Genomic DNA, 22,231 nt, shown 5'->3' with positions numbered 1-22,231 from the left:
GATGGGAGCTCCTAAATCAACAATAGAACCCTTCTGTTTTCTGTCATCATTTCATGATTCCAGGCAGTAACATTCCTAGTATTGTGTGTTCCCTCCAACCTACTTGAAAACTCCTTTTTGAGGCCTGGGGTTTCTTTGTTTCAAGTCTCTCCCTCAGATTAGCCCCAGATGGAACTCAAGAAGCTTGCAAGAACGTGCTCTACATTCGATTGAGTGACTTTTATTCAAATTTGATTATAGTGGATCACAGCCATAGATTTCGAGGTCGCTTCGTGGACCTCAGCGACACTTTTTAGACAACTCTCTCAGGATTGGGCATCGGTATCGTGAACGCCGGACGAGGTTGTTCCACCTCCCGCTTGGCCGGTCGATATTTTCCCTCTGTTCCACTTCGTTTGGAAAAATACCGCCACAAAAAGAAACCAATAACACCTAAGATGATTAGGCACACTACAACAATCACAATAATCCATGCCAAAGGTATGGCGAGATCGCCTTCCCCTTGAGTCGAGGCTTGATGTCCCATTTTTGCCACGCCTGGGAAGCTATACAGAAGTCGGATAAGGGTATTTAACATCAATATTGTTGGGCCCACCCAATCTTATCTCTTCCATTCCATATTGCTTGAGGATTGATAACGGACTTTGATGCTGTCAATGTTCTTGTTACTGGGCCTGACGAAACGTTTAAGCGCGACAATATACAGTATAGTACGCATGAACTGATCCAAGAGGGAATGATTTGCCTCTAAAATATGTCAATATGTTCATGCTTATGGGAATTTTGAGTAAGTGAAGGTTGAGTAAGGATCTCATGGTGAATGAATCTTTTTAATGCATTTGAATGGATGCGAACAAACTGACAAGGGAAACGACGAGAGCGATTCCAATGTGACTCTGACCGGTTGTACAGCTTCCTGCAGTGATGACCTCGTCGGTTTGGCTCGTTTTTATGGGATCTTGTGGGGTTGAAATCTCAGGTCTAACATTGGGATCATCCTCAGTTCCATAACACTGACCCTCGTTCAATCGGCACCATTCCGGTTGGAGTTGGGCGGCTCGAACGCCCCTCTGAACCAAACGAAGTCGATGGTTGAGCATTCTTGGCTCTGCTTGGTACCATTTGGTTTGGGGATCGGACCAAAGGCGCTCAGCGTAGGCAGCGGCCCGGGGAAAGATCTTGCCCTCAATCATGGTGTCATCCACCTACGTCAAGAGAAGAACGGCATTCTTTGAATTTGGCGACTTTAGATGAAACATTCGGAAGAAGCAATGGTTTGTATTGGGATTTTAAACTTGCTGAAGTTTTTAAGTGAACAATGAAAATACCTGTTCGGACCAAATGGCAGTCTCTCCACCCAAAATTTGATTCTTGATTTCATCGTTTAATTCAAATCCATGAAGCTCAACCAGTTTGTAGAGGTCGTTCTCATACTGCTCCTGCCAGCCTGAAAGCACAAAAATCAGGGGGTTTCAAAGCGAATTTTGAGATTCTTTTACGTTCTTAATGTAGTGCTATTCAAATATATATATCAAGATATAACTTCTTCTGTTCAATAAATAATTTTTAATCAATTATAATACAACAAAAAAAGGCTGCTGACAAAGAGCGAATTGCGAAATTCTGCTAAAAAAGGAAGTTAACCTCAAGTAACAGCAATACCAATAATCAATATATTTTGTAACATTATTGCAATCCCCAAATAATCCATCTCAACTTTTTCTACTTTTTGACCAATTTATTCGTAGTTATAAGTTGAAAAGAAAGATATTGATTGTAAGGTTTGTTGTGAGCATATGATTACCTGAATAAGGGGAGCACCAATTATTGCCTTCTCCGATCCAAGCACCAAACCCACAATCCAAGTAGGTGGTTTCGTAATTAGAGAAAATTAAATCAAATTTTTCGTGGACCAGAGCAGCAATGGACAAATCAGATGTGTCCTGAAATGTGCAGTCGTTGAACATGACATAAGTAAAATTGGTGGACATGTCATGTTAAAGAAAACCATGAAATTGTCTGCCCTGATTTTCTTCTATTTGGAGGAAGCTCCACAATTTGTTTCAAACTTTCAGCGCTCTAGACAAAATCAGTTCTCGCTTTTGTTGAGCAAAATCATCAATTTCAAGAAGTCTCTTTACATTTGACAACTTACAGATCCGTTGAGCCAGATTTGAATAGTGTAAGTTTCTGGGCTAAGATTTTCAAGATTCTCAGGCAGGGTCAGGTGATTTGTCCACAAAATGATTTTCAAGGGCACTTCCGTTTGATCTTGATCCGCATAAACGCTCTTGAGTCGAGCGCTGGATTTCTCTTGGAACTCGCTCCACAATTGGACGAAATCTAAGAAAAATATGGAAGTCTCTTGCAATCTGTGGTTTCACTTTACTCTACATGTATAAGTAGTACTAAATTGCTCGTTTTCTACCTTTCTCCTGGTTTCCAAGGCCAATTTGTGCCATGTAATCCGTCACTAAAGTGCTGGAGTTCCAACATGGGAAGAAAACCTCGTCGGCTCCCATGTGGAAGGTGGTAAATTGGAACATGTCATGGAACTCTTTGTATACCCCTTCCAAGATATCGTAGATTTGGGGCTCGCCAGGATTCAACTTGAAAGAAGATGACGGTCGGTTAGTTGACCCTGTGTGAGACTTTTCATTCATATATGACCTACTTGACCGCAAGGGGGCTCCACACAATAGTTGTACCAAGGTTCGGCATCCAAGCACACTGTGAAGTTTTCAGCCCCGGGAAAGTCCCACCCATGACCCACGTGAGCCGGTTGGTCAAACTCAGGGATCACTTCAACCCCACGATAATTGGCATACTCAACAATGTCCTTGATTTGATCTTGAGTGTAAATGCTTCGAGCATTGTAAGCGCCATATTGGGTCAGTTGGTCCACGGGGCTGGCCTTAAGCTCCACAGGGAAACTGTGAGTATCAACGATGTGCCAATGGAAGACGTTTAACTAGAAGGAGAAGAAAAGCAATTCCATCGTGAGATGAGCCCTGTTTCGGCCATACGGATATGATTTCGCTGTGATATGACCTTGCTGGCACCCATCCCATCAATGATCCGTTTCAGGACTTCCACTGAGATGAAATTGCGAGATGTGTCCACGGAGATCCCTCGGTGAGTGAATTCCGGTTCATCCTCAATCTCCACATCGTCCAAAATGATGAAGCTGTTTTTGACCTCGTCAAACTCGATCAGTTGGAACAATGTCTCAATAGCGTGTCTGGCTCCAAAATATTCAGTGGACGTGATATTGGCAATGATTATTGAGCCCACCTTCGACACCCTCAGAGTGTAAGCTTCCTTCGTATCCCTGGCAATCTTGGGTTTCTTCGAAGGCACACCGCCAAAATAGTTGATCTGGATCTCATTCACGGACGGACTTGGCGCCTCTCCGTTGGCCTTCAACTCCATCCAACGGGTCTGTTCAATGATATTCTCTTCGATCATGTCAATCATAGGAATGTAAGTTCTGTTATATTGTATTTTTTGAAAAGAAATCTTCGTTGGATCCACAGTGGACACAGTTTTCCCCATTTGGGCTGATTTGGGATGAGGCCAAAGCATGGCAAAGTCATCGCATGTCAATTGACACTCTGCCATGCCCAAATCCGAATCCGATGTCTTCAAACCTGTGCGGACACATCGCCTGTACTCATCACATTTGTACTTCCAAGGTGTTATTTTCACTTGTGCTCTGCCAAAAGAAAGTAATAGTAATACATCATCCGTTTACGTTATAATTAGTAGAATTTCTGTCTTACCCGCAATGAGCGAAAGCCAGAACCATGGCCATCAACGCAGCCTTCATGTTTCTAAATGGCTAGTTTCTTTTGTTGACTTGCTTGCTTTGATTTCACCTTGAATTGTCCAACAAGAAGTGGTTCTCGCTCGCTTCCGACTTGAATTGTTCACGTGGTTCTATCGCAAGTTCATTTCAAAGGTAGGATAATCCCTTCATGGATTCACCCTGGACAGTCAAACTGGGTCAGTTCAATGTGTAGTGCGTAGGTAAGTAATTCAAGATCCCGGCGTGCGAATCTTATCTCAGGTATCGACTAAAACTAAGCTAGATCATTTACGTAGTTCGTTATTATCATGTGCCAACTAATATGTGATTTAGGGGCTCATTAAGTTCAAGCATATTCTTGAGATTTTTTAATATGTGATTGATTTATATGTCTCTCCAGAGGGAGCTTCAATCTAAAGGTAGTCTTAAGGACCTCTGAGATCTTAAAAACTGGTTTCAAGCGTCGGCTGAGCTGTCTCTTACACGGTGCATATCAAGCTTGAATCTTTCAGGTTGTTTGGAACTTCCTTTCATTTTTTTCTGCCTTAACATGTCTGATCCACAATCCATTTGTAATTTTTGAAAAGATAACCATGGTTTGCAATGAAAAACCTTGTGTTAAATGTATATTTAACGTGTATATAACGTGTGTATTATGTTTATGTACATTTATGACAATAGTTCAAATTACACCATATACACTGATTTTGAGATCTCCTAAAGTTGACATCCCAAAACGATAAATGCCATATAAATCATGATAAAGATGACGTGAGTTTAGTAAAGTTGACCCTTATGACCTTATTGTTGAAGTACACTTCATAGTGATCATAAGAATGTTATTGTCAAGTTCATCCTGTTTCAGAATGGAATCCAGGGTTTGAAGAACTAGACCTGAGCCCAGTTTTTAAAGCCAAGGAGTGAATCTTAGATCGAAAAACAAATCCAACTTTTGTAGTATAGTACGATCTTTTCTCGATCTAAGACTCACTCCTTCGATTTGAAAAACTGGGCTCTGGTTTCCATCCTGAAACAGGAATCGTCCATAGATGCAGCCGTTGATAAATTTGTTTCAGTTTTTTGAGAATATTTGCTCCAATCTAGAAATCTCTGAATGTGTTGCCAAAGGTGGGACACGGAAAATAGTTTAAAGATGTAGGAAGACTTTGTTCAAAGAGAGTTGCAACTTAGCAAAAAGGCTTAAGAGCACTTCAAATCGAGTAATCGTGGCTAGTTTCCAAAAAAAAGTTGGACTCAATTTAGGGTAAGATTAAGGCCTCTATCAAAAATGAGCAATAACAAACTGAAAACAAGGTGGTTCAGGAGGTCAGGTCGAATCTCAAGGCTTTTTTCTGTTATGCAAACTCTATGCAAACTTATGCAAAGTTTCACTCAAACTGTAAACTCAGAGGCAGTAAATATCACGATGCTAATTCTGTACAAGTTGATTGTTCAACAACATCTTGAATATGCCTCACCCATTTGGGCTCCAATGAGTTCAGCAGGTTTGCTAAAGGTCGAACAAGTCCAAAGATGTTTCACTAGGAACATCTCAGGAATAAGAGAGCTCTCATATTGGGAGAGGCTAAAAAAGTTGGGACTGTACAGTGTTCAGAGAAGGTTCGAAGGGTATCTGATACTCTACGTCTTCAAAAGCATTCATGAGCTTTGTCCCAACCCAGGATTTAGGGTCAATTCTAGTGACGTTCGAGGCTTAATGTGCATTTTGAGAGCACCTTCAAGCCCTCGAGAATCCAGGCTAGTTCGAACAATGAAGTCCACTTATCTTCGTTCTCGGTCTCCTTCATTGTTTAATTTACTTCCCTCTAATATTCGCAGAGAATACGTAGGCCGTGTTGATCCGGTTGCATCTTTCAAGTGAGACTTAGACAAATTTTTAGATAGCATTCCAGATCAACCCTACATTCAAGGACTAGCTCGGGCTACCAACGAATTTGAGTTGGCTGACCAAATATCATATAAAGAGTGAAAGATAATAAGTAGAGGAATAATAACCTTTCATTTTAATGGTACTAGGGATTACATTCCTTGTAGCCGTTATTACAGCCCGTGAAAAAACAATCCCAAATTAATTTACTGCGGAAAAGAGGTAAGGCTTTTGATAAAGATCAATCTTCATCCGCTTTATTTCTCCAAGACAAAATAGAATTACATGAACCCTTAAAAATGAATATTTGCCGGAAAAGTATACCTTATTTTCGGTCGAACATGATACGCAGTTTGTATTTCCAACAGTTTTAATTGAATACATTAGAGTCTTTATCACATTCCGCAATCACAGTCTATGTTGATGAAGCTTCCAAAGTATCCGTGGTGGTCTCGGATGCAGCAATCTCAAAGTTTGGAGTATCCGTATTACCATAGCATTGACCTTCATTCAATCGAAACCATTCTGGTTGAAGAGCAGCTGCTCGGATTCCCCGCTGAACCAGGCTATGTCGATGGTTGAGTATCCTGGTTTCGGCTTCATACCAATTTGTCGAGGGATTGGACCAGAGTCGTTCAGCAAATGTATTAGATCTGGGAAAGATATTGCCCTCAACCAAGGTATTATCCACCTAAAAGAAACTCAAGATAAATTGTGCTTTCCAGACCAATGGATTGGGAGAAATGTTGCTGTTGGGTTGAGAAAAAGCGAAGGCACATTGCTCTTCATTCAGGAAGTAGATTTGATTACCTGCTCGGACCACATATTGGTTTCTCCACCTAGGATTTGGCTCTTGATCTTATCAGTCAATTGGAAGCCCCTCCGTTCTACTAATTTGTAGATGTCATTTTCGTAAAGCTCCTGCCAACCTAAAATCGTTGTGATAATTAGGCTTCATCGTTAAGAGGTTTGTTTAAGTGCTCAATTTCCTTACCCATGTAAGGAGAGCACCAATTTTTGCCTTCACCCACCCAAGCTCCAAAGCCACAATTCAAATAGGTGCTTTCATAATTAGAAAAGATCACGTCATAACCTTTGTCCAATAAGGACGAAATGGTTGGATCGGAGAGGTTGTTCTACTAACTCGAGGAACAGGATACGAATTGGGTCTCAACTTACAGATCCTTTGGTCCAAATCTGAATGGTGTAGGTGTCAGGGTCCAAGTTGTCATTGTACTCTGGGAGAGTGATGCGGCTAGTCCAGACAATGATTCTCAATGACGTTTCGTTTTCGTCCTTTTTGGTTTCGTAAACACTCTTGAGTTTGGCACTGGATTTCTCTTGGAACTCACACCAGAGCTGAATAAAATCTGGAACACGAAACCATTAAAATTGAAAAAAAGGGGATGCCCATGAACCCAGATAGTGATTGAAGTCACCTTCTTCCTTCTTATCACATCCAATTTTAGCCATGTAGTCAAGTACCAATTGGCTCGAGTTCCAGAACGCGAAATTGACTTCATCTGCTCCCATGTGGAACGAGGTGAATTGGAACATAACATGTCATAGAACTCAGTGTACAGCTTTTCCAAGACATTGTAGATTTCAGCCTCTCCCGGATTGAGCTAATGTACAAATGTGGCTTGTACTTTAAGCTCTTAAGAGTCATCAGTTTTATCTTCAATACTGTTGTTCAAACTTACTTGACCACAAGGGGGCTCAACGCAATAATCGTACCAAGGTTCGGCATTCAAGCACACCGTGTAGTTTTCAGCCCCGGGAAAGTTCCATCCATGGCCCACGTGAGCCGGTTGGTTCTGCTCAGGGATTACTTGAACCCCTCGATAATTGGCATACTCAAGAATGTCCTTGATCTGATCTTGAGTATTGATGCTACGGGTGTTTAATGTGCACCGTATTGGGTCATCTGATCAATGGGGCTGGAAAACTGTGAGTATCAACGATGTACCAATGGAACACGTTCAACTACTAAGAGGTAAAAGGGGTCTTTAACTAAAGATAAATTGAACACTGAGGGTTTTCTTTCCGACCTTAGAGGCACTCATGCCATCAATGATACGTTTGAAAGTTTTCGCTGGGATGAAGTTCCGAGAGGTGTCCAAGCTGATTCCTCGGTGAGAGAATTTGGGCAGATCCTCAATCTACACATCATCCAAGATGATGAAGCTATTCTTGACCTCGTCAAACTCAATCAATTGGAACAGGGTCTCAATTCCGTGCCTGGCTCCAAAGAATTCAGCAGCAGTGATATTTGCCGTGATCACAGAGCCTGCCTTGGCAGTGGACAATGTGTATCCCTCCTGGGATTCTCGGCAAATTTTCGGCTCAGTTGAATTGCCGTCGCCTCCCAAATAAGTGATTCGCAACTCGTGTTCAGATGAATTGGGCGATTGTTCATTGCTTTTGAGTTTCATCCAAGCAATTTGATCATTTATAATCCGATGGAGCATTTTAATCACCTGTACGTCGCCGGAATCATCATTAACCAGGTCAATCCTCGAAACACTCACGGTTGAGACAGTCTTGCCCAATTGAGCGGATTTGGGTTTGGGCCACAGCAAAGCGTATTCATCGCAAGTCAATTGACACTCGACCATGCCCAACTCAGAATCGGATCCCTTCAGGCCTGTTCGAACACATCGTTTGTGCTCGTCGCATTTATATTGCCAAGGCGTTAATTGGATTTGTGCGCTATAAGATTCGAAATATATCGCTTTAAAAAGATCGGACTCAATACAATCCACCACCAACTCGCCTGCATATTCCAATCACCAAGGACAAAAATACCAAAAGAGCTCTCATGGTTTTGATGTTCTCTGATGAACTTCTCAACATCAATTGTGTTGAAAGTTTCACCTGAAAAAGACAAAGAGATTTGAACGGAAAGCGACTGGTTAAGGTGGACAAAGTGCGCTTGGAAACAGGTACGAGCCTTGTGAGCGTAGGTCAATGACGCCGGCTTTGTTGATGCTTGCTCGCTATGTGTACATTGTAGTGTATACGTCCATGTAGTGGTGGATAGAGACACTCATGCCGCATGCCTCTGGGAGACCAGGCCTACAACCATTCGAGTCCAAGTGAATAATGATTGTAGCGTCATTTCAGTCCTCAAAGAGTGTGAACTTGGAATGTCATTGCTTCCCACTGTTTTGGGGAATTGGAAAATAGCGTTTTTGATTTTACCTATACGAAACATAATGTGGTTGTTTTGAAAGGCAGAGTAAGAAACCTACCCGGTGACAAGGAAAAGTAAGAAAAAATACTTGGGAATACGGGTAACTTATTTTTCACGAAAGCAATTGTTGTGGATTTCAAAGCCTGGCCATGATGATATTTAATCCTATGACATATAGGTATACCTAATGGACAAGTACTTTGAATTACTGACCTTGATAACAACAAATGGAGAGAGTCTTTTATTTATCATTGCTCTTACTATTGATCGCATCCTCAAGCCTTGATTGTTAAGGAACAGAATTGGAACTGAGTGTGTATCTACTATCTAGAGCGGTAAAACTCAACCAGTTCTGTCGATTTCATGAGTTGAAAGTATTTGAAGCACAAAAATGTTACAGACAAATAGTTGATCCTTTTTCCCCCTACAGTATGTACCTAGGCGCATATGTTTTGGTTCAAATCTATAACATTCATGAACAGGCCATGGCAGTGCTAAAAAAGAAACTACTTTTAATTTGCTTTTTTGAAATTGGCAATACTGACAAATGAAGAAGACTTCCTAATAGTGCCCGCAATTGGCCCAAAATAGAAAAATTCCATATCCAAAGGCGAGAAGAGAAGTTGCAAACGTTACGCAGTAAATTAAACCATTGACCTCGAAAATCTGGGGGGGTTTTTTTGATGATCTGGGAAAAACAAAAAAGGTTCAATGATTTGATTTGATTTGAATGTATTTATAAGTACAAGTACTTTTTTAAGGTGAGGTTATCTTTGGTATATGGTACAAAGATCAGGCTTGGATTAGGGACTAGTGCATGAAAATTAAGATACATATCACAGGGGATAAATGGGCAGCGACTGATTGATGGCGGACTTGAAGGAACTATTTTTTTTGGACAGTTCGAGATTCAACGGGGAGAGCATTATACAGTCTGACAGCAGTAATAATGAAATGATTGTCTCGCGCAGGAGGCCAAAGGTCACGTCGGACTGTACTTCGAGTGGCCACGGGGGGACCAACCACAGACAGAAAAGGCTTATCTATTCCTTTTGTTTGATTATTGTGAATTTTCCAAACTTCCACCAAAAAGCTCTGAATTGCAATTTGGTTCAATGAATGGAAGCTATTGTCGGAGAAAAGTTGCTCCATTCTAAGATGGTCGTTTCTTGTATTTCCTGAATCAGCAAGAAAGCACTGGGAAAGCCCATATCAAATCATGAATCAGTACGGGTCCTTCGCACCATCACTTTGTAAAATAGATTTGTGATTATAAAGTTTTTAATTGATTGGTCTAAGATAACCTACGAAGATGGGTTTTGATCCATCTTTTTGCACCCGTGTATCAATACTTGACTTGAATGCATTTGCATGATTATCAAATGCCTCTTCCAACTTTCCCTTCTGCAACAATTCAACATTTTGCGGTTTACACAGAAACAGATATCTTATAGCAATGACCGATGGACAAAGCGCCATGAGCAAGCATTTTGCCTCATCCTCTCAATTTTCTCAATTTTGCGGTTAAGCGAAAACAATTAAACGCCTAACAACGGCTCAATGAATTTTAGTGTCATTGAGACAGTGCAACCGACGCTATTAGCAGAGAACAAAAGTTGTTGATAATGGTAGACCTTTTGCCTCAAGGGTTTCTCTTAGCTCTTTTCATGCAAGGCAAGTCTTTAAAACGAAAAGAAAGTTCCTTCAAACTTAACAAGCAATCTTCATCAAATATCCTGTAGGATCCTTTGGCACGGTCCCTAATTGTGATTTTGAAAACGACCTTTGCTCATGGAATATTGAGGGAAGATCAGCCTTTCAGTGGAATCAAACTTCCGGTATCGACGTGTTGAAATCTGAGTTTGATGGCCCGCAAAGCGATTTTGACAGCAATGAGAACGGTTTGTCATGACAAGAGAGAACATTTGTATATATATTATCACTCACAAGCTTAACTTATTTTAGGACATTTTCTCTTGGCTTATGCCTCCAATGAAAAAGGCCAGAGAGCCACAACCAAGGTTGTGAGTCCAATTCTTGAAGGAGTGCAATGTTTCACTTTCTACTTCGTGGTTTCGGTGAGTGTTTTAATGGCATTGACGTGGCCCCAAATATTTAAAACTATTATTTTTCTTGCAAAGAGAAAGAAAAGCGTAAAAAGTACAAGGGAATTCCCGAAACAAGATTAGTCAAAACCCAAAATTTGATTCATGTGAAAATGCATTTCTAGTCCTCTAATCCTATTCTTGTGAGAAGCCCTCAAAAAGGCCCGATCCAATTTAATAAAACTAAGGATTTATCAATAATTTTGGTATAATGATACATCCAAGATAAACCAAAATGTATTCTAAGCAACATCCAAAGTCCAAAAACTGTACTTCACTTTCCCAATTGAATTTAGATCGGGAATGACATTGACTCCTTGAGTATCTTCATTGATTCCATGGGACACAAATCTCCGTCCTTGATCTGGCAACTTAAAGATCATAAACACCAAATGTGGGAAAAAGGACAGGTGAAAATCACCAATGCAGAGGAATACCAGGTACAATCTGTCTCATTGATCATGCCTGACTCTTCCCAAGGCAATTTTCATAAATACAATAATTATGAGTACGGTTCTCTTAAGGTCTGGATTGAGGCCTCAAGACCTGGAACATCGGAAGGATTTGTAGCTGTGGACCAATTCGAGTTCTCAGAAGATCTAGACAATTGCCAATTGATCCCTGATATTGCCAGTGTCTCAAAATCTGTTCAAAAGCCCGAAGAAGGCAACTGTGAATTTGAGAACGGAGTTTGTACTTGGATCCTCTTTGGTGGAGATTTCGCATGGGAGCGAATGAATGTGGAAGATTTGGCCCATGGAGAACTTCAGGGCCCGGAAACTGACCACGCAGGTGGCACAAATGGTAATAACGTTCTTTGTAGGTACAGAACAAAAATAGTTCAAGCTATGTTTTCCATGAATCTAGGGTACTTCCTTTACGCCACTCAAAGGTCGTCCGAGAATGATAAGGACGTCGCTACATTTGAAAGTTCCATGTTTGAAAATGTACCACAACAGTGCTTTCACTTTGTCTTCAACATGGTAAGAATCTCATAATTCATGAATTGGTGTAATTGATTGAGTACAATAGGCTAATTTTGTAGCCTGAAGGTGGAATATCCGCCTTGATTTTGGCGACCGAAGATGCTCAAGGATATCGGGAACAAATTTGGAAACACAATGGTCTTCCTATTACTCAATGGGAAACTGGTCGAGTCCTCATCACACGAGACTATGATTACACGGTAAAATTAGCGACCACATGAGCTCTCGATAACATTGGAAATAATACAACGCTCTTTGAAAATCATATTAGATCGTGATATCCGTTATCCATGGGAATGGAAAAGATGGATATGTCAGTATCGACGATGTCAGGTTTTCCCTCTTAGATCTCGAGGAATGCAGCTTAGTTCCCGAAGACGCCATCCCCGAGACACCCACCACCCCTGCCCCCCAAACGGAACACCCGCCCCACGTGACTTCTTGCACCTTTGAAAAAGACTTTTGCGATTGGAAGCCCAATGGTGGCAAATGGAATCGTTTGAGTGGAAACGAGATTCAGGCCAATGAAGAGATCCATGGACCCGATGTCGATTTTGATGAGAGCCCGGTTGAAAAATTCTTGGTGGTAGATGTGGCAGAATCGTTGGCGGCCGGAGTTAAGCGTGGAAACATCGTGCGATTGATGAACGGACTCAACGAAGATGTGGAGTGCATGCACTTCTGGTACAAATTGGAGGTAAAAAAAAGATCCAACTCTCAAGCAAAAAGTGCTTCCATCACAAGTGAGTCGATTTACCTTTAGAACGTGGACTCGTCGATTCAAATGTTTTTTGTGTCCACCCAAGAGGTGGGTGAGTTTGTCAACGAGATCGAATGGGGACTCATCAACCCAAAGTCTACGGATGAATGGCAGGAAGGTCAGGCTTATCTGCGATCAGTCAAAAAGGCTGATTACGAGGTAAAGAATATCCAAGCGACCAACTAGTTCTTACCTACTTTGGTATTTTGAGGCACCTTGATTTCTTTCAGTTGAAGATTGGATACTTCCTGGGACAAGGTCAGAAGGGGTACATTGCCATTGACAACATCGACTTGACCATAACCGATACTTGCGCATTCATTCCGGAAGAGGCCTACCCGTTTCCCGATCCAGGTGCTAAAATGTCATAATCGAACTTTCCTTACTTATTGAGAACCCCCACTAACTCTTATTGTTTGGCTTAAGACTACCAATGCGATTTTGAATCCGGTTGGTGCGAATGGTTTGCTGAAGGCCCAGATGAATTCAGATTTAATTTGGTGAAGGGGGAGATGATTTCCAACCCCTCTTATTATCATCTTCCCGATAAAGACCATACCGGGTCTGCCGTGGCCCAATATCTTGGATTGGAATTCCATGAGCAAAAGAATCAAAGGCCCGATCAAGATCAATCTAGGGGCTTGGAAACGACCCTGCGAGGCCTCACTCTGGATGGAAAAAAGCACAACTTTGCATGCTTCAGATTTTGGTACTCCCACAATGTGAGGCTTTAAGACAAGGCGTGTGTCCTGGGTTTGACTTTTCATGAATTGGTTATTTGGTCTTCGTCAATAGATTGAGAGCCAATTCACGATCACGCTTGAGACACGGCGATTGTCGGACTTCAGGCGGGACTTCGTTTGGATCCTCCATCAGCCGAAGCGAAATACTCGAAACACGTGGATGCAGGGTCAGGCTCGGCTGCGCTCGTTCGATCAAGGCGAATACGAGGTGATTTTTAAGATTCAACCCAACGGAGAGCGTGCCGGATACTTTGCCTTAGACGATTTTTCCTTGAGCCATACCGATCATTGCCTCATCAACCCTTTGGAAGCTCTCCCAGTGGATCAGCCTCGTATGGATCCGCAATTTCCGTGAAGCCCTAGAGAAGTGTACCTAAACGTGTTGTTTGTTTCACATTCTCAGGACCTGTTTGCACTTTTGAGGAGAACCTCTGTTATTGGAAACCGTATCCAGGTGACGATAAGTTCCACTTCAGAAGAACCGATGGCAATAGCGTGGTGGCTGAAGGTATCAGTGGTCCCCAAACTGATTTGAATGGTGATCCAGAGGGATTTTTTGTCATTGCCGACGGCTCCACTGGAAAATTTTTGGAACTTGCCGCGTTAGAAAGTCCTCAATACAATGGCACAATCACTGAGAAGGAATGTTTTCACTTCTGGTACTGGTTTGAGGTAGGTGATGGAGCGTTCCAAATTGGGTCCAATCTGGACATGCTTACGAGGTTCTTGAACTTATCCAGGACAAAGAACACATTGAGTTGGTTGATATTGAGATCCTCAAGGAAGGAATTGTGGCTCCAGAACTGATCTGGAGGCAAGGAGACGTTGGAGAACAAGGTGACGAAAAAACTTGGCTTGAAGGCCAAGTTGATGTGATCCCTGATGGAGCTATCAGTTACAAGGTATATTGGTCCTTCAACAAAGTCCCCAAACACATTTTAATAGGTACAATTTCTTTAGATTACCTTCTCAGTAGTGAAGGGAAGAAATAACTTTGGCACTTTCGCTGTGGACGAGTTTCACTTTAATGCCAAAGAAGAGTGTCCCACGATTCCCAAGAGAGCGGAAATCCCAGGTGAGAGTTGGTAGGATGAATTCATATGCCTGAAAGGTAAGCAAGATTTTGTTCATTTCAAGCCTTCTTCTGCGAGTTTGAACTGAACTTGTGTGGTTGGGAGGTCAAGGCCCACGAAGACCGGTTTACCTTTAATCGCATGACTAGCGAACAAATCGAAGAACAAGGGCTGATGGGACCTTCAGGCGACTTTTTTAACCAGAAAAATAAGAAATTTCTTTTCGTCGATGCCGAAGAAGGGGGCAATGCCGGGATCATAGCGGTCCTGGAAAGTCCCAAAATTTCGGGTGATAAGGTTGGGCAGTGCTTCAAATTCGTCTATGCACTTGAGGTGAGGTTTGAAAGAAAGGGTTAATCCCATTACAAATCAGAGCATCCGACGTTTCCATCTAGAATTCCAATGGAGAACATGGAATCAAATCCATTACCATCCAAAGCGTGACAACCATTCTGGAAGAGGAGTCCGTGATTGTACTCTGGACGTTATCGGATGAGAGTGAGCTTCAAAAAGACAAGGATAGTAACGTCTGGGTCAAAGGTCAAACCAAACTCCGAAGCTTCTTGAAAAAGGATTTCAAGGTATATATTCAATTAGATATTCAGTCAAATGACCCGTTTCAGCTTTTAATAGTTCTGTGAAAGGTTTTATTATATAAAGCAACTGAGATGATAATTAGCACACTTTCAATTGTTGATCATGCTAGATTCAAATTGTGGTGGAAAAGGGCCGATTAAATGGCTACGCCGCATTCGACATATTCTTGGCTAGCGACGAGGAAGGTGATTCATGTTCAATCATGCCACCAGCCGCTGACCCCGAAGACCAATGTAAGCACTAACGCTATTATTGCTTAGCCACTCACTGCAATGCTTTCATCTAATGGGAACACTTTATGATTCAGTGATCCATTGTGATTTTGAGGCCGACGATTTGTGCGGCTGGGAGGACAGTGGCCCAGCGGAGTTTTCCTTCGTTCGAGTGAACGGACAAATGGTCTCAGAATACGAAAGCGATTCGAGGTTGCCAAAGGAAGATCACCTTCAATCAGACTCGGGTTACTACATGGGACTCGAACGAATCGTTGCGAAGAGAAGCATTTTGGGAGGGGAAACGGCCATTTTCACCAGCCCTGAGTATATTTACGGTGACATGCCCAAAGGATGTATTCGATTTTGGTACTCGCACGACGTGAGTTGTTGTGCTCAATGCCAGAGTTTCGAGTTTCAGTTCAAACACGGATATGATTGCTTGTCTTTTGTAGAGGGACAATCGTCTCAATATCCAATTGCAACGTGTTAACGCCGAGGAAAATGTTCAACATTTGTGGCAACTCTTCAATCCAACCCGATCTGAAGGGGACCCAATTTGGATGCAAGGACAAGTCTTATTCCACTCGCACGAAGAGGTCAATTATAGAATCCAACTCGAGGTCAAACCAGATGAAGAAGAAGATATGGGTTACTTTGCTTTCGATGATATCTCAATTTCCACCCAGGACGATTGCCCATTAGTTCCAGATTTCGCCCTCCCTGTTGGAGGTAGAGTAGGGGCACTTTTTTATCCCGAAGTAGGTCGACTATAATTTATATCTGTTGCAGTGGTGGATTGTGATTTTGAAGGTGGCACATGTGATTGGGAGATTGGCCATTTGGGTGGGGATTTTCAATGGCACCGAAGTGATGTGCACGAAATTCAGTTTAATGGACAGCAAGGCCCAATGAACAGTTTGAGTGGAGATTCGTTCCTCATTGTCCAAGCTGAGAATAATGGAAACGAAGGAGACAAGACCAAATTGACCAGTCCCATCTTCAAGGCCGAAAGCAATCCTCGACTTTGTCTCCAGTTCTGGTTTTGGATCGAGGTAAGAGAATCTCCTCGAAACAGAACCTTTCCTGTATCTTCAAATGATCTAATGATTTCAGCATCAAGGAGGCATTCAATCTTTCAAAGTGAACAAGGATAGTGAGATTGAACAATCAAAGGAACTTTGGACCCTTTTTGGCGAGGACACAACTGAACCAATATGGAACGAGGGCCAAGTCGAAATCATCCCAGATGCTGAGTCGATCTATCTGGTAGAATCAAATTGGGTCCTAAAGAACAGATCATTTGGTATTGAACATAACATTTGCTTTCACTCATAGGCTGTGTTCGAAGTGATTAAAGGTGACACGGATAACGGTTTCGTGGCTCTCGATAATGTGGCAATTATATCCAAAGAGGAGTGTCCCAACATTCCTGCAGGAGCATCCCCCCCTACGCCTTCTCCCTCGGATGGTAAACTAGTCAGAAACACATGTTTTATCCTTTCTCTTTGTTATGACTTTGGTTGATGGGTCTTTCAGTGATTGAATGCTCATTCGACAATGGCGATCTTTGTTCCTGGGGCTCAAGTGGGGCGGATGACTCTTTCAATTGGATTGCCACCAATGGTAATGATCAAGGGGCTATGGAAAACCCAGGCCCAAGTGTGGATCACTTGAACGACGCCCAAAATGGGTTCATGTTAGCTAAACAATCCGCCGAGACCGAGAATGAAAGCAGCACTCAACTGGAGAGTCCCCTATTGACGGCGGGGGAAAAGGAGTATTGCCTTTCATTTTGGTTTGTTATTAAGGTGAGTACTGTAGGAAAAAAATGAAATATCTTCGAAGTAAGCTATCATTTTAAAAAACCGCTTTTAGCGTGACAATGTAAATAGGCATCTAAGAGTTTTGAGGCTTGACGTCCAAGGAAAACCTGAGGAGCTTTGGTCAATTGCTACATCCAAGGATGGATCTTGGGCAGAAGGACGTGTGACCGTTCCACCTAAAAGGGCAAACGACACTCTATATCAGGTACCTCAGATCCAGCACTATGTTTTGAAACCTTCATCCTTGAGCTGGATTGTTATTTTTCTAACTTTAGTTGGCATTCCTAGCCACAGGCATCGGCGCGCACAATGGATACGTTGGAATCGATGACATCTCGTATCACGAAACCACGGACATTTGTGACATTCAACCCCCTGAAGCCAAACCTTCGGTCACTTGCTCGGAAACTGAGATCAAATGTGGCAATCAAGAATGTGTTCCACTCGTGGGTTGATTTTATTAGGCCACAATGAGGGTTTGTTGCCAGAGCTTCAATCTCGCGCTTTACTATGTTTAGGATGCGCTCTGTGACTTTCATTCCGATTGTTCAGACAACCTTGATGAGGTTGAATGCCCATATTTGTTCGATTTTGAAACCTGTGCCAAAGAAACCGGACAACCGATTTGTCATTGGTATCAATTGGAAGATATCGAGATCCTGGCTTGGAACATCATTCCCGGTAACTGTGCACTGTATGTAGAAAACCAGGTGGAAAAAAGACTTGAACGATGTACCTTATTTTCCACAGGAAACAGTTCGGAAACATCGATAAACGGTCCGCATGACACATATTCCAACATTTTGTTTTTGTCCCACAACGAAACGGCTGAAATCGGAGTAGAAGACGCCAACCCGGAATTGTTCAGTCCAGAGTACAGAAATTCTGGAATCACTTGCAAGATTGAATATCACTACTTCATGCACGGAGACTTCGGAGGCAAAGATGTGGCATTCAAGCCAACTTTACAAAAAGGAGACGAAAGCTCTACCGTTTTAGATCATCATTTTGCTCATGATACAGAGGAATGGATCACGGCCGAAGTTGGGATTGGACGTCAAACGGGCCAATTCAAGGTAGGTTCATGGTCCATTGACATAAACGAAAGATAACGAGGCATCAATCCGTTGTTCTCTTATTTAGTTGATATTCGACAAAGACTCAAGTGACGTTTTCAATGGGACGATAGCCATTTCTAGCGTTTCATTACTCAACTGTGAGCGACCAATTGCCAAAGATTCGTGCACAAACGAAGAGTTCCGATGCAAAAACAAGGTAAAATCTATGACAAGCCACGTATCATGTCTCTTTATTTCTAAATGAGCGCGTTTAGGGGTGTGTCCTGAAACAAGAAAGATGTGACATGTCGGATAATTGTGGCGATAACTCGGATGAAGCAGGTGGATGTCCGGGATACCATTTCAATGATTTTGAGGCAGACATGGGCATGTTCTCTGACCTTGATCAAGAGAGCGACTTCAAATGGCAACTAGGTCAATCGACCACCGACAATCGGGGTACTTATCCAATACTCCATATTCCATATGAGTACGCTCACATTTCTACTAGTATCTAACGGTCCACGTGTGTCACAGGAACTGGGCCTCCATTTGATCACACCACTTTTGGACCAGAGGGTCGTTACTTGTTCATCAATAGCTCTAATGAAATGGCGCCAAACTTGGCCGCGTCAATCATCAGTGTGCCATTTGATAAAGTGAGAAATGTTGACCAAAAGTGCCGAGTACGATTCTATTTCCACATGTACGGCCAAGATGTCGGGACCCTATCATTGAAAGTGAAGTGAGTCAAAGGCAATTCTCTTGGAAGAGCCCTCGGGGTCAATAACTTATTATTTGCGGGTTTTAGACCAGATAACACACCAGATGAAAGCCTGTCCCTTTGGAGTACTTCGAGCTCAAAGGGCAACGCCTGGGTGAAAGAAGATCAACCCATCGAAATAACTGATCAGGGTTTCCAAGTGATCTTCGAGGCTAAGGTGACAAAACTGGGGACTGGGGATATCGCTGTGGACGATATTTCTTTTACGCCAGAATGTTTGTAAGTTCCCGCCCATTGAATCTTGCTTACTAGTGACTGATTGGACAAATGGGATTGATCTAATCTCTAGGGTGATGGGAGAGTCCACGATTCCTCCCACCACAACCACCTCAACTACTCCAACCACAAAGGCACCTTGTTCGGGAGACCAATTCCATTGTGGAGGTGGAACCTGCGTGGCCTCGGTAAGAGCTGGATTATCTTTATGATGAACCTTGTTCTCTCCAGTATCTTCACTCTGACTTTGCAGGCTAAGGTGTGTGACTTTGTAGACGATTGTCCTAATGCAGAGGATGAGGCCACATGCCCTAACCTCTTTACCTTCAACGAGTGTCCAATGTTGTCCGATTGCGGATGGACCAACGACGTGGAGGATGCTTTGGACTTCATTGCGGTTTCGAGTAAAAACTCTTCAGCTGAAATCCAGGCAAAAATATGCCGCCAATTTCAAGTGTCTCTCCAAATTTCCAGTCAAAGACCTGATTGACGGAGGAGAAACGAGTCACGGTCCAAATCTTGATATGAATAACAGCACGGAGGGTCACATCGTATTTCTCTTAAATGATGGTGATGTGGAAGATTATTCGACCACAACGGCTAAAATGACTGGTCCGACTTATGAAAATGCCAATGCCAAATGCCTCTTGGAATTTTGGTACTACTTGAACGGGAATACAGGCGAGAATATGGCGCTCATCCCAGCGTTAAAACACGTGGATCTTGGGAAATCAACCTTCCTGGATTACCTTATTGTAGATGGGAACCTGGAATCGGCTAAAACGTGGCATTATGCCGTCATTGGATTGGGTCGTCAACGCGGCAAATTCCAAGTATAGCATGATCGAAATATTGTGGGTTTTTTTTCCCAAGCAAAAGGTAAAACTGACCAACGATGACTCTCCCTGTGACAGATCTCGTTTATCCAACAAACTGGAAAGACCTTTGATGCCTCTGTCGCGTTGGATGATGTCAAATTTACGGATTGCAACATACCTCCTGGATTGCCTGATGGAGAGTGTCCTCCCGAGGATAGCGAATTGAATCCAAATCAGCCTCAATTCCAGTGCAAGCATAACAAGGCTAGTTTGCTTGCAGAATCCCTCTGTTCATTGAAGAACTGACGATTATCATCCCTTCCAGGCTTGTATTTCCCGGGATTTGCTTTGCGATCTGAGCGACGATTGCGGGGATGGATCCGATGAGGATCGGCCATACTGTGCTCAAAACATCGTGACCAACTTTGAGGACGAAACTTTCGGTTACTTCTTCTTGGATCAAGCTTCTATACAGAGCGGGGAACACTTCAAATTGGGCCAAGGAATAACCAATGGGCGGGGCTCAGGTCCACCCTTCGATCACACTAGGCTAGATCCGAATGGGGTATACGCTTACATGGATTCCACTGCTTTGGCCAATGGAACGCACACCTATCTGTACAGCTTCCCTTTCAAAGGCAGCTATCAAAGAGAAACCAAAATCTGTCCCATGACCATATGGTTCTTCCTCAAAGGCAACCGCCAAGGATTTGTCCGTATTTACAAAGAGTACGGCCTTGAACCAGTCATACATCCTTCAGCTGGATCCTTTCTTTCATGGCTCATTCACCATTTCAGAACGGTGGGTAGCACCCTCGAGACGTTGTTTGAGGCCAAGAGTTCGGGGATCAGTGCTTGGACTCGGGCCAAAGTCAATATAGAGTATCAAGCTGGACAGATTTATCGCTTCGTCATCGAAGGCGAATTATATGATGGAGATATTGGTTTGGATGATATAGTTTTCCACGATGGTTGCAGGCAAGAATGACAGCCTCACATTGAAGTTTGTATTGTGTGGATTTAGAACAAAGTTGTTCTTGTGTTCCAGTCCATATGACGGAGACTTTGCTCCACCCGTCACGGTCAAGCCGGACTTACCGCCAGGTGATGGTCTCAGTACAGGAGCGATTGTGGCCATTGTCATTGTCCCCATCATATTGATCGTCTTGATCGCAGGGGCAATTGTGTTCTCTTACAAGCGTAAAGATACTCGGCCAAAGTAAGCTTTGATGATGGTTTATCATGTTGCCTTATGCCCTGCTTTCATTCATTCCGACCTTCTTCACCTAGCATGCCATCTTTCAATCGGGTCAAGTCATTCTTAAATCCAAATTACAGCAAAATGGATGGTGATACGGTAGGTTTGGGGGACAACTTAGCTAAATTGTATCTAGATTAGTTTACGTGGTTCATATTTATTTCCAGATCACCATGAGCAACCTGACGGATATTCACAACTAGGATACAGCATCTAATAATCCCATGGAATCAAATACTTGAAAAAGCACGTGATTCTTGAGACACTGAAGGGCTAAATAAACTGACAATTCACAGCCTTCACGAGGATTCGACCCTCATCGGCATTGCTCACGACTCGAATTTATCTTCATTGGGCGATTGCTCTTTCGATTTGTTGACATAGTGTTTTTCAAGCAAAGAAATCTGTTCCAATTGATCACAGGATCTCTTTATGCTAAGCGATCGGTATCCTAAGTATATCCCGCCCATGACTGGCCACATCATTATGAGGGCTAGCTTGAAATAACGCACTTTGACTCCTTTCACTCGGTTAATAATTCGAGTTATCAGCCGTTCCTTAGCCGGAAATTTCTTCAGAACCATCGCTAATTATTTGATGGCACACTGGGACCTGGGATAGACCGATGAACCGTTCCAGTTTGTTTACTAACATAGCTCTGAGCTTTGCTTTTCCCTTACTTGAAGGATGAATTTGTGTAAGAGTTTGGTATATTGAAGTTAAATATGGAGAAGGTAGATAAAATGGTTCAAGGAATGAGAAGGACCGACTGCTTCAAGTTCATCACGTGGTATTTTTAGCATTATTTGGCAGGCTGCAACCCATCCTGACTCTAATTTTTGGGGTCCCTGAATTGCATCAAATTTTGTTGCCAATCCGGAGACAAACTGGGATTGTGTTTTT

General features: G+C 42.6%; 3 protein-coding genes across 3 annotated transcripts; 1 reads left to right on the top strand and 2 right to left on the bottom strand.

Annotated features, from left to right (window-relative positions):
- Positions 1 to 811: 811 nt before the first annotated feature.
- Positions 812 to 4,155, bottom strand: LOC131879884 (chitooligosaccharidolytic beta-N-acetylglucosaminidase-like). Its single transcript, XM_059226352.1, has 8 exons — positions 3,783 to 4,155; positions 3,052 to 3,715; positions 2,675 to 2,971; positions 2,429 to 2,609; positions 2,156 to 2,343; positions 1,805 to 1,943; positions 1,329 to 1,447; positions 812 to 1,205 (listed from the first exon to the last, which is right to left on the bottom strand). The coding sequence occupies exons 1-8, from the start codon at positions 3,827 to 3,829 to the stop codon at positions 831 to 833; spliced, it is 2,010 nt and encodes a 669-aa protein (XP_059082335.1). The 5' UTR covers positions 3,830 to 4,155; the 3' UTR covers positions 812 to 830.
- A 1,718-nt stretch (positions 4,156 to 5,873) lies between these two features.
- LOC131879556 (chitooligosaccharidolytic beta-N-acetylglucosaminidase-like) lies at positions 5,874 to 8,314 on the bottom strand. Its single transcript, XM_059225913.1, has 8 exons — positions 7,973 to 8,314; positions 7,777 to 7,858; positions 7,400 to 7,623; positions 7,136 to 7,321; positions 6,876 to 7,055; positions 6,691 to 6,832; positions 6,507 to 6,625; positions 5,874 to 6,387 (listed from the first exon to the last, which is right to left on the bottom strand). Exons 1-8 carry the CDS (start codon positions 8,312 to 8,314, stop codon positions 6,112 to 6,114), a joined length of 1,551 nt encoding a protein of 516 aa, XP_059081896.1. The 3' UTR covers positions 5,874 to 6,111.
- A 2,203-nt stretch (positions 8,315 to 10,517) lies between these two features.
- Positions 10,518 to 21,745, top strand: LOC131879555 (MAM and LDL-receptor class A domain-containing protein 1-like). Its single transcript, XM_059225911.1, has 41 exons — positions 10,518 to 10,566; positions 10,635 to 10,793; positions 10,858 to 10,970; positions 11,294 to 11,437; positions 11,522 to 11,801; positions 11,865 to 11,980; positions 12,043 to 12,183; positions 12,255 to 12,680; positions 12,747 to 12,902; positions 12,974 to 13,097; positions 13,170 to 13,465; positions 13,539 to 13,818; positions 13,890 to 14,158; positions 14,227 to 14,388; positions 14,447 to 14,561; positions 14,624 to 14,892; positions 14,955 to 15,140; positions 15,266 to 15,389; positions 15,464 to 15,750; positions 15,824 to 16,100; positions 16,161 to 16,423; positions 16,485 to 16,637; positions 16,707 to 16,839; positions 16,908 to 17,179; positions 17,247 to 17,399; positions 17,470 to 17,640; positions 17,713 to 17,875; positions 17,945 to 18,270; positions 18,338 to 18,469; positions 18,528 to 18,711; positions 18,790 to 18,997; positions 19,064 to 19,255; positions 19,326 to 19,440; positions 19,506 to 19,656; positions 19,727 to 20,085; positions 20,167 to 20,334; positions 20,396 to 20,799; positions 20,869 to 21,048; positions 21,119 to 21,289; positions 21,361 to 21,427; positions 21,496 to 21,745. Exons 1-41 carry the CDS (start codon positions 10,518 to 10,520, stop codon positions 21,529 to 21,531), a joined length of 7,974 nt encoding a protein of 2,657 aa, XP_059081894.1. The 3' UTR covers positions 21,532 to 21,745.
- The last annotated feature ends 486 nt before the right edge of the window (positions 21,746 to 22,231 follow it).

Source organism: Tigriopus californicus, chromosome 4 (genome assembly GCF_007210705.1).
Source record: "Tigriopus californicus strain San Diego chromosome 4, Tcal_SD_v2.1, whole genome shotgun sequence".
Lineage (NCBI taxonomy): Eukaryota > Metazoa > Arthropoda > Copepoda > Harpacticoida > Harpacticidae > Tigriopus > Tigriopus californicus.
The sequence above is the reverse complement of the archived record's forward strand: the minus strand, read 5'-3'. Positions and strand labels throughout refer to the sequence as shown.

Coding starts and splice junctions, on each gene's coding strand:
- LOC131879884 (XM_059226352.1), bottom strand. CDS start 3,829: ATGAAGGCTGCGTTGATGGCCATGGTTCTGGCTTTCGCTCATTGCGG. Junction 2,972..3,051: donor ATGGGATGGGTGCCAGCAAG/GTCATATCACAG, acceptor TTCTCCTTCTAG/TTAAACGTCTTCCATTGGCA. Junction 2,610..2,674: donor TGGAGCCCCCTTGCGGTCAA/GTAGGTCATATA, acceptor TCTTCTTTCAAG/TTGAATCCTGGCGAGCCCCA.
- LOC131879556 (XM_059225913.1), bottom strand. CDS start 8,314: ATGGTCGAGTGTCAATTGACTTGCGATGAATACGCTTTGCTGTGGCCC. Junction 7,624..7,776: donor CCCAGCGAAAACTTTCAAAC/GTATCATTGATG, acceptor CCCATTGATCAG/ATGACCCAATACGGTGCACA. Junction 6,626..6,690: donor TTGGTGCTCTCCTTACATGG/GTAAGGAAATTG, acceptor CAACGATTTTAG/GTTGGCAGGAGCTTTACGAA.
- LOC131879555 (XM_059225911.1), top strand. CDS start 10,518: ATGGTAGACCTTTTGCCTCAAGGGTTTCTCTTAGCTCTTTTCATGCAA. Junction 16,101..16,160: donor TTTCGCCCTCCCTGTTGGAG/GTAGAGTAGGGG, acceptor TATCTGTTGCAG/TGGTGGATTGTGATTTTGAA. Junction 19,657..19,726: donor GGACTTCATTGCGGTTTCGA/GTAAAAACTCTT, acceptor CCAAATTTCCAG/TCAAAGACCTGATTGACGGA.